The sequence below is a fragment of the Mus caroli genome, unplaced genomic scaffold (genome assembly GCF_978045245.1).
Source record: "Mus caroli unplaced genomic scaffold, Mus_caroli_1 scaffold_1, whole genome shotgun sequence".
Taxonomy (NCBI): domain Eukaryota; kingdom Metazoa; phylum Chordata; class Mammalia; order Rodentia; family Muridae; genus Mus; species Mus caroli.
The window spans coordinates 172,532,644-172,547,939 of record NW_028227256.1 but is presented as its reverse complement, the minus strand read 5'-3'; the positions used below and the strand labels follow the sequence as shown (position 1 = coordinate 172,547,939).

The window sequence follows — 15,296 nt, the reverse complement described above, 5'->3', positions numbered from 1 at the left end:
GTTTTTAGTCTCTAATGATGATAATAATATAACAGTAACACAGAAGCTAACATCTATCAATCACTTACCAAGTACTAAAGCATCTGTCAGGGACCATGTCATTCAGTCTTCTTTAACAAAAGTAAATACTGACGGTTTTAATCCTAGTTTAAGGTATAGAGCGATGGAAAGTCACAGGCCTGGCTCAAAAATCAAAGGCCCCTAGAAGGGTTATGTTGTTGTTCTTCACAGAGCTACTGTTGGTCACTGTCCAGCCTATGTAGTAATGCTGGTGAAATGGCATAAAGAAACACTCTGGGGTGGGGTGGAGGGTATTAAATGTTTTAGATAACCCATTACTTATGTTCATTTCTAAACATCAAAATTGCTGTAGTACTAAGCATTTTATCATAAGTATTTACATTGAGTTTGTGGTTGATACAAATTATGTCTTTACTTCAGCTTTTGCCTTAGAACTTGACAATTCTTTAATCAGCCTGCCTAGCACAGCTACTCAGGAGCTTCCCAGTGTGTGCTCCCTGCACAGAGGCTGTTAAAAACTTGTCCGGTGGGGCTGGTGAGATGGCTCAGTGGGTAAGAGCACCCGACTGCTCTTCCAAAGGTCCAGAGTTCAAATCCCAGCAACCACATGGTGGCTAACAACCATCTGTAACGAGATCTGGCGCCCTCTTCTGGAGTGTCTGAAGACAGCTACAGTGTACTTACATATAATAAATAAATCTTTAAAAAAAAAAAACAAAAAAAAACTTGTCTGGTAAAGGAACGACAAGGAATTTATTCAATAAAATCCTTTCCCCGAGAATACATGGAGTCTCTCCCAAGCGTGATCACTAGTTGTACTATTTCCTTGGGTGGGTTATGATCTCTAGCTGGGATTGAGACACCAGCCTAGTTGTGACAGCAGGTGTGAGATGTGGTTAACACTTCCTTCTCTGGACTTTAAGGAAAGCATATTTCTCTTTATGCATAGTTGGGCCCCATCCCATCAGCTGAAGCCTGTATGCTGAGGAGCAGGAAGGAATTCTGTCCCCACCAATCAGGAAGGAATTCTGTCTCCAAACTGATGTTAGACTTGAGGCTGCAACATCAGCTGCTTTGGGTTTGCCTGGTTAATTTTAGACTTGCTAGCTTCTACAAGCATGTGAAACAGTTTTAGAAGTCACTCTCCCAGCCTCTCCCTTATTTTCATCACCCCTCCCCCATCTCATTTCTCTTTCTCTCTTTTTCCTTCCCTCCCTTTTCTCCCCACTTCTTTCTCTGCAGATACATTTTCTTTGTCTTTCTCTTTATTAGTCAGACTTTTTCACAGAAAAAAAAATGTTTTCTCCTAGAGAATGACTAAGAGCAGAGAAGAAGAGACCGTGAAGACAGAGAAATGGAGACTCCTGAGGAATTTTTTCCTAACCATGACCCTGACTGCAAATCTTCATTCTAAAAGTGCAGGTCACTCAAGGAAACTCAAGGATTCCTCTGTGGGATTCTTTTGTATATTGAAATGGAAAGTTCCTATCACTAAACTTTTCAACCTTGATTCTTGAAACAAGTTTCCTGAGGATGTCTGAGTAAGATGGTGGATTAGAAGCTGCCAGCATGGGTTGGGCAAAGAAAAATCAGAATATGGAAAAAAAATACACAGAAAGATAGGGTGGAGCTTTGGAAATCCAAAAGGGACAGAGAAGAGAGCTGAAAAATGCATAGAGCAAGAAGAGAAGAATCATGGGGAAGCCTCAAATAAAACCAGTGATGTTCTCTTTATCTCTTCTGCAAACTGAGCTTCAAAGAGAAGGCTATTCAATAAAATGATCCCTCAAATAACACAGGAAAAATATTCGGACAAGAGGGACTGCACGTGTAATGTAAACACGGAAAGCAAGGAAGCATGACTAAAATACTGTAATTCTTCAGCTCCTGAATTCAAAAAGGCCAAGTGGATAAAAGGGTTTACGAGTTGTAAGTGTCAAAGTGATCTACAACCTCAAAAAATCAAAAATAAGTGGATGGACAAACAGACATAATCAATCCATGACTTGGAGAGAAAAGCCAAAAATAGAAAGTCTGCAGTATGGATGAAACATATCCAGTGCCAAAAAGAGAATCATCAGGAATTTAATATTATTCAAATCCTTTTATTTTTTTAAAATTTTAATTTAAAATAATAGTAAAACTTTAATTTGAAATTATAGTTAAAAACCAGAAAGAATTAAATAAAATAAAGAAAAATAAACTGTGAAGAATTATCAAATAGACTCAACCTACCAGAAGAAAGAATGAGAATGTCAAGAAGGAACAGCAAGGTTGAGGAATGTGGCATCAAAGATCAAGAAAAAAAAAACAGAAGAAGAAGAAGAAAGCCAATGACCATGATGACAACCTTGGGACACAATCAAGACAAAATCAACAATGGGATAAAAGTAAGAACTGTTATTGAGAATCTATTCAGTAGCAAAAGCAGAAAATTCCCCAAATTTAGTGGAAAATGTGGGGATCCAATCACAAGAAACTTTTACAATTTCCAAATGGGTATGATGACAGAATTTCTCTATGGTACTTTACAAGCAAGGCACTAAAGGTATGAAATAAAGAAAAGATGTCATAGAAAAGTACCTACTCAGAAAGACAAATCCATTAGAATACTCTTATACTGTGTGACACAAATCCTAAAAGCCAGAAAATCATGGAATGGCACATGTCAAACTTAGAAAATAAAAGTAAGAGTGACCAAAATTGCTGCATACAGAAGAGTAAAATAATAGCCATGGTAAGGATAAGGAGCAGCTAATATCAGGAAAGTCCAATGAGATGTAATAATAAGGAAGATATCATAATAAACCCTGTTATTTTGTATGCTAATAAAAAAGTAAGTACAAACAAAACAAAATCCACTTTCTCCATGTCTTGTGTAGTCTTGTGTTTCCTTACTTCAGAATACCATTGGAAAATGGCAGCACAGTTCATTACAAGGCAGTATACAACAGAACTATGTGCTGTACTGACTCACAAATTCACTGTGGCTTTAAAGTACACTCTTACATTGATTCCAAGTTTATGCTTGAAGGTAACAAAACAAAACAAAACAAACAAACCACCCCCCACAAACAATTGGCTCCTGGGGTTAAAATAAACTAAATGCTTTCATAAGGCTATTCTGAAAAGGGATATCATATTAAAGGAAAGTGATGCCTTACCATTTATGAGTCTCTGTCAGGGCAGTCTCCTGTGACTCTTGGTCAATTTTAGCTGAAAATGCAAGAAAAAGATGTGAAATAGGTGCCGGGCTCTACCATTTCATAGAGTATACAATCTAAACAACATGGAGTTGATTTGATTACAGATTCTAATGATCTCCAACCAAATATTATCTTAACCCTGTTAATGTCAGTGATATGGTAGAAACATTATTAAATTTGATTAAATTGACACTAATATGTGAGAACACAGGATTTTAACATAACCAACCAAAACTTTTAGGTTAAGAATAATTTCTTTACATCTGACACAGAGACCTAAGGAATGGAAACACTACTTTCATAGTTACATTGAGTGTGCAGGGACCTAAACACCAACGCGGGTTCAAATACCAAGTTGGAAATTAAAACAAATGAAGCTGATACAGATTTTAAACTCTGTGTAGCCACACCCTTGGGGACAGATCTCAAGTGACTGATTATGATCTGTTCTGAAAGGGGGGACATTATTATTCACCCATTTATCTGCTATAATATTTTTGTCAGTGCTGCGGATCAAATCTAGGGCCTTGCCTATGCCAGGCAAGGCCGCTATCACTGACCTTCAAGCTTACATTTATTTGCTCTATGTTTTTCTCTAAAAACAAAATGTCTGACAGAAAGTCACAGATCAAATTTAGGATGGTGGAATGAAGATTTCATATTGCATAGAAATCACATAGACACTCCAAAAGTAAAATATATGGCAGCAACTTTCACCTTCTTTCTAAGAAATTCTGTAAATATTCTATGACTCTACTCTCTTTCTCTTGCTGCATATATATTTGACATAAAAGTTTCAGAGACACAAAGGAAGGCACTCATTATTTTCAGTCAACTAAGAGGGAGGGCAAAACATTAGTTATGACTTTGCATATTAACAATTGCATGGTTGTTACCTACTGAAAGCTAGAATATCACCAAACTATGGGACAATACCGAAAAATATCATTACCAAACCTACACAACCTTCAAAATGCCTCTCTCACAAAAATAGATGTGCCCATGATAAAAACATACACAAATAGTAAATAATCTATTTATAAACCTTCCCTGTTGGGTCACACTTGGAGCCATTTGGAGAAATAAGAAGGCAAAGTGGAGAAGTGGTAACTGAATGAACTCTGAAATCATAAAAAAAAAAAATTGGCAGTGTTGACCAAATAAAATCTATAATCCTTTGGGTATTATTAAAGTGTCTCTCTCACTACTTAAAACACAATAGTGCAGCTTGAGTTGGTTAGTGTTTTACAGTTTTAAGACTGCTCTGCAAGGTCTGTACTGCATGTCCACTGCCCTGACACATGTCAGCCTAACACTCTCCTCCATGGATGTCAGAATATAACAGGGATTATTTGAGTTGGCAGCGGGAGTTTTTGTTTTCTCCTTTCCTTTCCCTTTTTTGTACTTTAGATTGTTTACATGCATTTACAGGTCAATCATTAGCCACTTGAAAGGCTGGGATACACATTAGATATTGAACTCAGAAAGGCTCTAGTACGAACACACTGTCATAAAAACTACCTTGAGCATGTCTAAAATAAAACATGATTTGCTTCCGGAAACAATTCTAGAATAACCTAAAGTGCCTTCAGAGAAAAATAACAAGGGCAGCCCAAATGAACACTACTTTGACAAAGGACCGCTTGCTTGTTTTCTTGAAAAATACACAGATTAAAAGCATTGATGGAAATTGATGGGAATAATTTCTAGACTAGTTTAGAAGATTCAAGTAAATGATTTATGAAACTAAAAGCACATGAAACCAAAACTCTTAAGAACTTTTTAAATTCCCATCAGATTAATGTGAATTCCATGACATTTACCAATCAGATTCACTTGTCAACATATGCAAATTATTTAGCACAATGTCTGTAATGACCAATACATGTGAAGTGAATGTCTTCCTTACGTTTGGGCATTGAAAGATCTTTTAGTGAGTCAACCACTGTTTTATAATGTTTTGACATGATATCAAGATGCAGAAAATATATTCTTGCAGCTTTTCAAAATCGTATGCCCCTAAATCATGGTAAGTGGAATGAAGTGAGTCTTGCTAGTTCACAGTAATAATTCCTTTTGATGTCTACTGACCCAGCTCTTGTTTCAGTGCCTGAGAAAGTTGGCTTCAAAAAATTAAAACCAAAACCACTTTAATCCAATGTGGCAGGAGATTGATCCATACCAAAGAAATAAAACATAAAAACAGATCTCCTTACCAAACCTAATAACCATGCTACAATAATAAAGTCAAATTAGAATAACAGGCAATGCCCGGGACTTCTCTACTATCCACTATTTTCACGTGATTTTTAAGCTACAGGGACTTGTATATTGAAACTCTAATCAGCTTTGATAAACAGTCTAATTGGAGATCAAAGAAGTGCATTAAAGGCCAAATTTCAACTCTGAATGTAGAGTCAACAATGCAAGGAGCCAGGGCAGATTTCCTTTTGTATTGCACTCTGAAGAAGAAGAAAAAAAAAAATTCTGAGAGTGACACATGGTGACACAGGTCTGTTAATCCCAGAACATAGGCTGTAGAGTGCAGGTCAGGGAATCAAACTTTGAGGCCAGTCTGACCTACACTGTGAGACCTTGTCTTAAACCCAAGAGTAGGGGACATAACTGAATGGTAGGGCACTCTCCCACTATCTGCCACGTCTTTGTTCAACATAACAAAAAGCCTTAAAGTTTAAGTGAATACAGCATCAAGCATAGGGCTTTCCAGAAACAAACGCAATGATTTGCTGCCAGAGTCCCCCTTTCGGGCCACTTTTTAAAACAAAACTCAGAGTATGGTAATTGTATAAAACAATTTCTCTGTGATGTGAACATAGATTTTGATGCTAAAGAAAGCTTTGCCTACTTAGAGTAATGCAGATGAACCCTGCAAACTGAAATAAACTGTCATTGTGACAAGTAAAAGTCTGCCTTCATGGAGGGGCAGGGCACAATCTTTTCATGCACAGTGATCAAAAACTCAGCATAGTTGTATCTGCAGAGACTCATTAAGTCTGTTAAAGATGACATAGAAATTAATATAACTTGCTATATGTACTAGAAACCTATTTTCTGAATATTTAAATTTCCTGAGTTATTTTTTTTCTGAAATAAAATAAAAATAATGACTTGTTGCAGGCTAGTGAGGTGGCTCAGTGGCTGGGGATGCTTTACTGTACAAGGCTGCTGACTTGAGTTTGAACCCCAGGAGCCATGTAAAGATGGAAGGAAAGGGCAGACTCTGCTAAATTGTCCCTTGACCTCAACACAGGCAGGTAAGCAGGCAGGCACATGATTCTGTGAAGTGTTATAAAAAAAAAAAAAAACACGTTCTTCTACATAGTAATTCCTTATATGTGTATAATCCACTATCAACAAAAGATTATGATTAAATTATGCTCAATGAATAGTATAAAAGAATGGAGAAGAAAATATTTACATTTCAGAATTTATATTTCATGCAAGATTTCATCCTCTACTCTTCATAGAAAATAGCTCATTTCTTTGTTGATACCTATGATTATGTGACAGCACCCTGGTCACTTCTAGACTGATTAGGGACTATATCTCTGTGGCATAGCACTTGTCTAGTAAACATACATAAAGTCTTGAAAAAATAGCATCACAAACAAACCAACCAAACTTACCATGATTCTAAGTCAAGTTTGTACAGGGAAGTCAAAGGAACATTTAAAATGGCACATAGGCTGGGTTCGATAGGTTTGCAATGTGGTAAGATGTCAAAAAAAGGTACCTGGGTTCCCTCTGCCAGGGCCTTCCTGGTGGTTGGACAGAAGTGTGTGCGTAATAGTTGGTTAACACCAACCATTGCCCAGCATCCCCTCCCCAAATATCAAGTCTCCAGGAGAAGCCACTTGTACACTTGCTATCAAGACAGTTACCCAAACTCTGTCCAGTGTCTTTTCCCTTCAGCTTCCAGATTCTTCTACTGCCAGTGTTTTGGTCTTGCATATCATTAAGTTAGACAAATCTGGTTTAAGTTCTACTTTAGGACTAGACAGTGGTAGCCTTTCATAACTGGGACCTTCACTTCAATGGCACCATCTTTCTGTATGAGACTGGAGAGAAATTTTCTTTTTCATTGATCTGGTTCATAGAGAAAGAAAGTAGTTAAGTCAGTACTGACCTGGGAGCAAAGACAGGCTGGTGGAGTTTAAGGAAAATGGCAAAGAAGAGCATGGCTTGAATAGACAATCTCCAGAGAGTATCAACCACTATCATTCTAATAGACATAATACTGTAAGGAGAAGTGGGTGCGAGGAAAGTTGCTGAGTTGTCTACAGTATTATGTCTAATAGACATAATACTGTCTAATAGACATAATACTGTAAGGAGAAATGGGTGTGAGGAAAGTTGATCCTCAGAGATGAGCTGGGCCGTTGATACTATTAAACCTAACAGAATGGCTATTAACTCTTTAGCCTTTAAACTTAAGTGGTAGAGATCTGCACTTTGGAGCAGAGAAATTGCTGGGACTGCAACAAACAAATAAAAAGGCACCACTAAGCTCCTTAGAGGCATCTTTCATTGTTTACTTGGTTTTATTTGCGTTCACTTATTTTAGTATTAAGCTTCAAGACTGTCCTCTTAGTCTGATTCTACCAAAGGCTTGATGGCCCCCTGTCACTGAACATGTGAGTGGCTAAAGCTAGCCCCTGCTGATGATATCTTCTTGGGCAGCCCTGATGTGTTGTGCCCAGGAGAATCTCTGGCTCCACAAATTATTCCTAGGGGTTGCTGCCCTACTAAGTTAGTCTTCTGACCCTGTGATTTGTGTTTCTGGTCTCTGTCTGGCTCCAGACTCTTTGGCAATGTGAGGTATTTCTGCTGACCTTGTTCCAAGCGACTGAGTAAGCAGAGGCACGGAACGGACGCCCTTTCTGATCTCCAGCTTTCATGAGGGAATACCACATATTCTCAGGTAATTGGAGACAGAGTTGCCTCTGAGTAATATCAGATGGAAGGCAACTCGGGGCCCTTTCATCTACTTGTCTAGGCTCTAAATCTTTGTGCTATTTTTCCTTTTATTTAAAGTGTTAACTAGTTTTTGTTTATAATTAGCCATGAATGTGCATTTGGATCGCTTTTAAGTGCAGCCAGTATGGCTTATTCCTTTAGACAGATGCACAGCCCATCCTCTGAGTCATTTGGGGTTGTCACTTAACTGCAAATGTATTGCTTTGGTTTTGTGACTTCGAAGACACTCCTCCTTTTGACAATGTACTAAAAGTCAAGTAAATTTGGGAAGGTTAGACATGTCAGACTGAATGATTCTGAGAGTATCTTTCCTTCGACAGAGAAAGTAAAAGCCAAGTCTTCCCACACTTCATTCCTCTCTCCAATGCTGCTAATACTTTTTAGACAATAAAAAAATGCACTGTAGACTAGTCTAGGAGGAAGAAAGCATGGATCTGGGAAATATCACATTAAAATTGGCCTTTGCAGTAATTCATGGCTACCTTTTAGGACTGAGGGCATGTAAAAACATGTATCATTTGTTCCTATATAGAGAGTCATCTATAAACACAACATATTAATGTTTGTTTTTAAAAACCCAATTGAAAAACAATGCATACATCAAAAAATTGATACACATGGCTTGTAGCAAGACTCAACCTAAAGCAAAGCCATGCATGGTTATACTGGTATACTCTGAATGCTTCTTTGTGAAATTCCTTTCCAAATCTTAATTTGAAAAGCCGAAGGGCAAAAGACCTAGAAAAATATTCAGTGCACACACATGCTGAACCCTTTGTAAAAGCTGCTGCAGGAAAGTTGTCTATTTCCAACTGGAACAATTCTCAATTTTTAACTATTTTTAAACAAACTCTATCTGGAAGCTATATGTTACTACATTTATCCACTTTGGAAATTTCTCATCAATGTCTACTAATGTCATATAAAAATGAAGGCACACCCAAGGCTATTCCATTTTCCTTGTTACTAAGAAATAATCATGCTACCAAAGCAGACTAGAATATGCACTGATACCAGGCTGACTTTAAAATAGTACCCCCTTCAACAGACCTCAAATCAATATAAGCCTCATGCTAAAACTGTGAATACATATATCTCAAGGCTGAGCTTTCAATTTTAAGCAATATTCACTAAGTCTGACTGATGAATCTGAAACATCAAAATATAAAGCAGCTGAAAATAAAATCTGAAAATCATAAAAGCTTCCTCAGTGGGTTTTTCTCTTTTTTTTTCTTTCCTAATATTACTTGCCAAAACAATGTTTGAAGGAAAGGGTATTTCAATCCTAGAAATTAAAGTCACTTAAATGAACACTACAATATTTTAACAAATATTTGAGCATCTATTGTGTTTTGTGGATCTTTTGTTGGGGGTCCTCTAGGGATATATTTGCAAAGACTTTTGGATGAAGAAAATAATCAATGAGAGAGAAATTATGGTCACATAATTAAATGAAAACAGTAGATATGCTGGAGTATTACAGTTCTCATACATATTACCGGGCTGATTTTACATGTAATAGCCCACAACAATAAACCACAATGAGAAAGGCACCTTATTTCGGTTCACAGGCTGCAAATTAAAAGTGAAAATTCTAACCAAGGTATTAGAAGTACATATTATATGAAAGAGGGGGGATAAAAAAACATGCAAATGGATGCCAAAGCTATAACACTGTTATTCATGAGCACACCCAAATGAGACAATTATGTGTCCACTGAGAAAAACACGAAGGATCAGGAAACAAAGGCATTTGGATTTTGAGTACAAATGATCAAGTCCTAGGCAGAATAAGATAGAGACTGGCAAATGTATACAGAAAAGGGTTGAAAATACGAAGCTCTCAAGCAAACACTCGAGGTGTCAAGAAGTAATATATAAGGAGAGGAGGTGGGAAGGATAATAGAGAATAGGCGCCAAAAGGCCTTGTTGGGGAGTATGTGCAGACAGCTACCTATGGCATAATAAATAGTATGTGCACATGTGTGTGCATGTGCGTGCGTGTGTGTGTGTGTGTGTGTGTGTGTGTACACCAAAACAAAACAACACAAGGAAACAAAAACACAGTGAAGGAAACATATTTGTGCCCAGTCTAATGTAGGGAGATGCACTTTTAAAGAAGTCATGCACTACTGGACTGTCCTGGGCCCAAGCTTTGCCTACTTCTAACTAACTGGAAAGTAGATAAAATGCAGGAGAGAATAGTTTTCACCCACTAGTGCATGGCTGGCACAGGGGGATGGGCTCTTCTCAGGGAGCTCTCCCAAGCCTCTGGATTTCATTCAGAATGTCAATTTGCAGACCATGTGCCTTGGAAGTAGTAGCTCACAAAACAAGTAATCTTGGGGGAATGGAGCAGATACAGATGGGACTCTAGGGAGGGGAAAGTGGCGGCAAGTCAAGAGGTAGAGATCTGGAAAGGAAATAAACCTTCCATAAAAGCAGAGAAAGAAATTGTCCCCAAGGTCTCTAGTAGTTTGGCTGAGTATTAAGAGGCACGTGTCTACAGGGGACTACTATAAATCCAAGCAAAGATCTACAATAAAAAAAAAATCTCATCCCCCACCTTCCAAGGTCCTTCAAAGTCAAAGTGAAAATCTGATGTCTGAAAAGCCCTGCAGAGAACGGGTATAGAGCAGTCATAAGAGCCTATGGAAGGTGACACATCACAGTAGTAGATTCACAGGGATGTTTACTTTGGATTTGTCTAAGTAGGTCTTGAAAAGAGGCATTCAATAAAAGGCATCAGACTGAATCATGTAGCATCTTTAAACGATATACCCAAACAAAGCCAAATATTCTCTAAAGGAATTTGCATAAGGCAAAGACATGGATTGTATTTTATAGTTGCTAGCATGAATACAGTTCTGCAAATACCACCACCAACCTCCACTGCATTTAGGGAATCTGAATGTTCTATTAAGTCATCAGATATGTGGTGATACATCACAGCAATGGTTTGTCATCAGAAACTGTAAGCAGAGGAGAATCAATTATAACACTGTGTATAGACACACACACACACACACACACACACACACACACACACACACACACACAGTATCTATGACTTAGTGTCTCTTAAAGGCTTAAAGGCTTGATTCCCAAACTGCCATGCTGTGACAGATGGTAGAACTTTTAGGGCATAGCCAGTTGAAGGGAGATGGAGTCATTAGGCTTTGCCCTTGAAGGAAATATCAGATATTAGGGCAAAAATCGTTCCTCTTTTTCTTCTACCCACCATGCCCTTTGCCACCACCCCCCTTTGTTTTTTTTCCTTTTGCCTCTCAATTACAGGAGGCATGCTGGCTTTTTTTCTGCCAAACACTCCCAAAACAACAGGGCCAACATGACCTTGGAATGAAACCTCAGAAGCCATTAATCAAAATAAAGCATTCCTCTGCACCAATGGGTCACTTTAGGTCTTTTGTCACATTAAGAGAAAGCTGCCTAGCACAACTGTTCAAAAATAGAATCCACACAAATTTTTACAAGCATTCTAATGCGACAATTATTTTGAACCTGGAAATTCACACTCTGGAAAGTGTTAAAAAAAAAAAGGAAACCTTACATTTAAATAAACAAAAGAAAAGATCTGAACATGAATGTGAAGTATGCTTTCTCTAAATACCTCGCTGGAAATTAGGAGTAAGATATTATTTTGTTACAATATGTGTACAGCTAATGTATAGGACAATAGCAATAATTACAGGAGAAATAGACAATTGCCATTGTCAGATTTTTGTTCCAGTGACAAAATGGTGAGGAAAGTGATGAATTCAATGGATTAGAACATGAGAACAATCCTGAAAATATAAGTCAAAGATATATAGTAAATTAGCAAATATGGAAATATGAAATACTAAAAATAACCTATAAAAGGAAGACAGAAAGCATTATATATGATAAATATATATGAAGATGACAAGTTAAATGCAATCATGTTTTTAATTAAATTAATGGTCTAAATATTCCAACTGAAAAGGCAGTAGTTGTGAGGGGTAGACAGAGGATTGCTAGACTGAAAACTTTCAGCTCTGTGATGTCTAGTAGAAATCTACTTTAAATACAGACATGTAGACAGATTAAATTGAAAGTCAAAGGATAAAAACAGCATTGTGCAAACACTAATCACAATAAAGCTGACATGGCTGAATTAGATGAATTAGATTTGAGAGGAGAAATTTTGTTACCAAAAAAAAAAAAAAAGGCAAGCACTGTCTTGAAGAGGTAATTCAACAGGAAGACAAACTAATTCTAATTTTACATGCATCCAGCACCAGAGATTCAAAATACACAAAGGTAAATCCTTTATTTCCAAGAGAAAAAAAAATAACAGATAACTGGAGGGAAAGATAGGTATGAGTGATGGGAAATAGTGTTCCAGCTCTCTTCTCTCAGGAACTGATAGGCTAATGACACAACATCACAGTAATCAAAGAAGGAATGGAAAAGATCAGGGCAATACTGTTATTGGATGGAGTCTCTGCACACAGCCTCATAAGGTTACTTTCCAGAGAGAATGATTTAAACTGCTAGGAAGAGAGAGTTAAGGGCATCACCAGTTGGGACCCTTTCACCATGATGCAGAAGAGACAGATGGGAAAAGGAGAAAAATGGAAAATCCTTAGGGTGGGAGAGATGGCTCAGCAGATAAGAGCAGTTACTCCTCTTACAGAAGACCTGAGTTCAGTTTACAGCACCCATATGGTGGTTCACACTTGCCTGCCTATATCTCCTGTTTTAAGGATTCCAATGCCCTCTTCTAACCTTTCAGGCTTCTGTTGCCTGCATGTATGTGGTGCACAGACATAGCCATAAAATATATAAATATAAAAAGTCAACAATAAATAAATTAAAAGTATCTCGTTTTCTGCTATAAGAGAAAAGAGGCAATTTGTTCAGAAATTCATGGCAAACCCAGCCTTGAGTAGACTTAATCATAAAAACATTCTGTTATTTATACATTAATTACATCACCTGGAGGACACATGGATGGCATTCTAAACATAAATTTTGGATACAATAAAATGGATTCACACAGGCCAGTAACTATGACTAACATTTCACAGACAACTTCAGGTTAGGGGAAAGTCATCTATGCTCAGATTATGTTATTACATAATGCCAGTAGCTTGTAACAAGGAAAAGGACCCATGTTCCATGGCTGGTATCTTAAAGGCAAGAGATTATTTTGGGCTGGGAAAGTTGATGCCTTAAGAGTAGACCCAGGAGTAAGTAAAACTAGGGAAGAGAACAGGGTGAGGCAGTGTATGGGAAAGTTGATGTCATGAATGAGACTCTGGATCTAGCAGTTCAACATTTAAGCATGCACTATATACAACTAAGTATACATGATGAGAAATGAATATAGTTATGTGGTAGAAAACTAGCTGGTCAACACAGAAATTATCCAGTAAGTTTACGATCCCCTTTACAGTGAAATGAAGTCAGCTGGAAGTACACCTTGCTGCAAAGTATTTTAAATATATTCCAATATCATAAGAAACAAATAAGGTTGATCTTTACTTTCAACAGTATTATAGACTTGCTAGATACAAGATACACACACACATACACACAATAGAATGAAATAAAATGAAAATGAATGCATGGCTAAATCTGATAGAAAACAAAGAACATTCTCTGAGGCCATGGAAACAAAGAGGGCCAGGATTCCAAAGAGTGCGTGTAGGGCAAATTTTCCCAGGGCAAACCCTGATTCTTACAACTTTTCCTTGCATGGACAACCAGAAAAAATGAAAAGATGAACAGGCCTGAATCCTCCAAGGTATCTGAGAAACTACAAAGGACCACCCCAGGAATTAGTCATTGGGGATACATATTCTCCCCACAGCAGCTCTGAAGGGAAGGGGGATCTGGTTGCTCAGCACAGAGGTGCACCCTCACAGTGCACTGGGCGACAGCACACGAAGTACTGTACTAATGTCCAAGGAAAGGATTTATTTAAAAATAATTCTTGGTCGGTAGAGCCTCCTGATGATTGTCCAAAACAAACATAAAGAGAAACAGAAAACATGAAAAGTACCCTAGAGCAATTCAGACCAAAAACAAAGCAACAAAAACAGACCTGAAGTTGCTGACCATTCACCAGGAAAGAGAGGAGGCAGGACTCCCAGGCTACTGAAAGGAATCACTGACCTTGGACCCAAAGTTTTGTGATTAGTACATCTATGTCTCAAAAAGCAACTGTGATATCAATAAAGTTTTATACAGACAAGACTAGCTTACAGTCCTGGGTTCACTGTAGAGTGGCCTTTAAAAGGTAGACATCTGACAGGAGGAAAATAACCTGAGAGAGTAGGTATCAGATAAAGAATTGGTGAGCAAAGGAAACAGGACTGTTAAACTGAGAACAAAAACTGAATACTTCAAACAATGATAATTCTCTATTTTAGGAATCACAACAAGCATACAATAAGGCGAAAACCCTGCAAAAGAATGACATATAAATAGGTCAGATTAACATTAAGAGTCTGCAGATTTTTATTGCTTAAAGGGAAGCAAAAATAGCAACATCAGACTTTGTTAAAGAATTGTGTTAACAGAAAGAAAAATATTATGTGATGTCATGAACATGTGGAATCTAAAAATAGCAAAGCCAATTCCCTCAAGTCCTCAAATACACTGAAACAGAAAACTAGAAAGGGCAAATGGTATAGGGAGATGGAAGGCAAATGGTACAAACTTATGAAGTTACAAAGGGAGATTAAGCTCAGATAACTCACATATGCTATGCAGAGGATAAGCAATATCACATGATACATAGGAAACCTTCTAAAAAGTAAATTTTAGATTTAGAATCCATACATATACAAAAAGGTAACTAGGAAATGGATGTACTAATCTGTTAGACTATAGTAATTGTTCAACTGTGAAAAATTCACCGTAATATAAGCAACATAACAAAAGAAGTGTAAACACCAACATTATACATTAGCAGGTATGGACACAGGGGAAGGGGTATGAGTTAGTTCCAAAGTGATTGCTCCATAAGTGTGAGGAACTGAGGGCAGAGCCACAGAACTCACCAATGGATAAATGGAGTGG

The 15,296-nt window shown here is 37.5% G+C and overlaps 1 protein-coding gene across 1 annotated transcript in view; it reads right to left on the bottom strand.

The window, feature by feature from the left end:
- Window positions 1-15,296, bottom strand: part of Fmn2 (formin 2) — a 326,068-nt gene that overhangs the window by 79,648 nt on the left and 231,124 nt on the right. Inside the window, exon 15 of the mRNA XM_021173977.3 lies at window positions 3,186-3,237. Coding sequence (XP_021029636.2) covers window positions 3,186-3,237 — 52 coding nt within the window. The remainder of the gene's footprint in view (window positions 1-3,185; window positions 3,238-15,296) is intronic.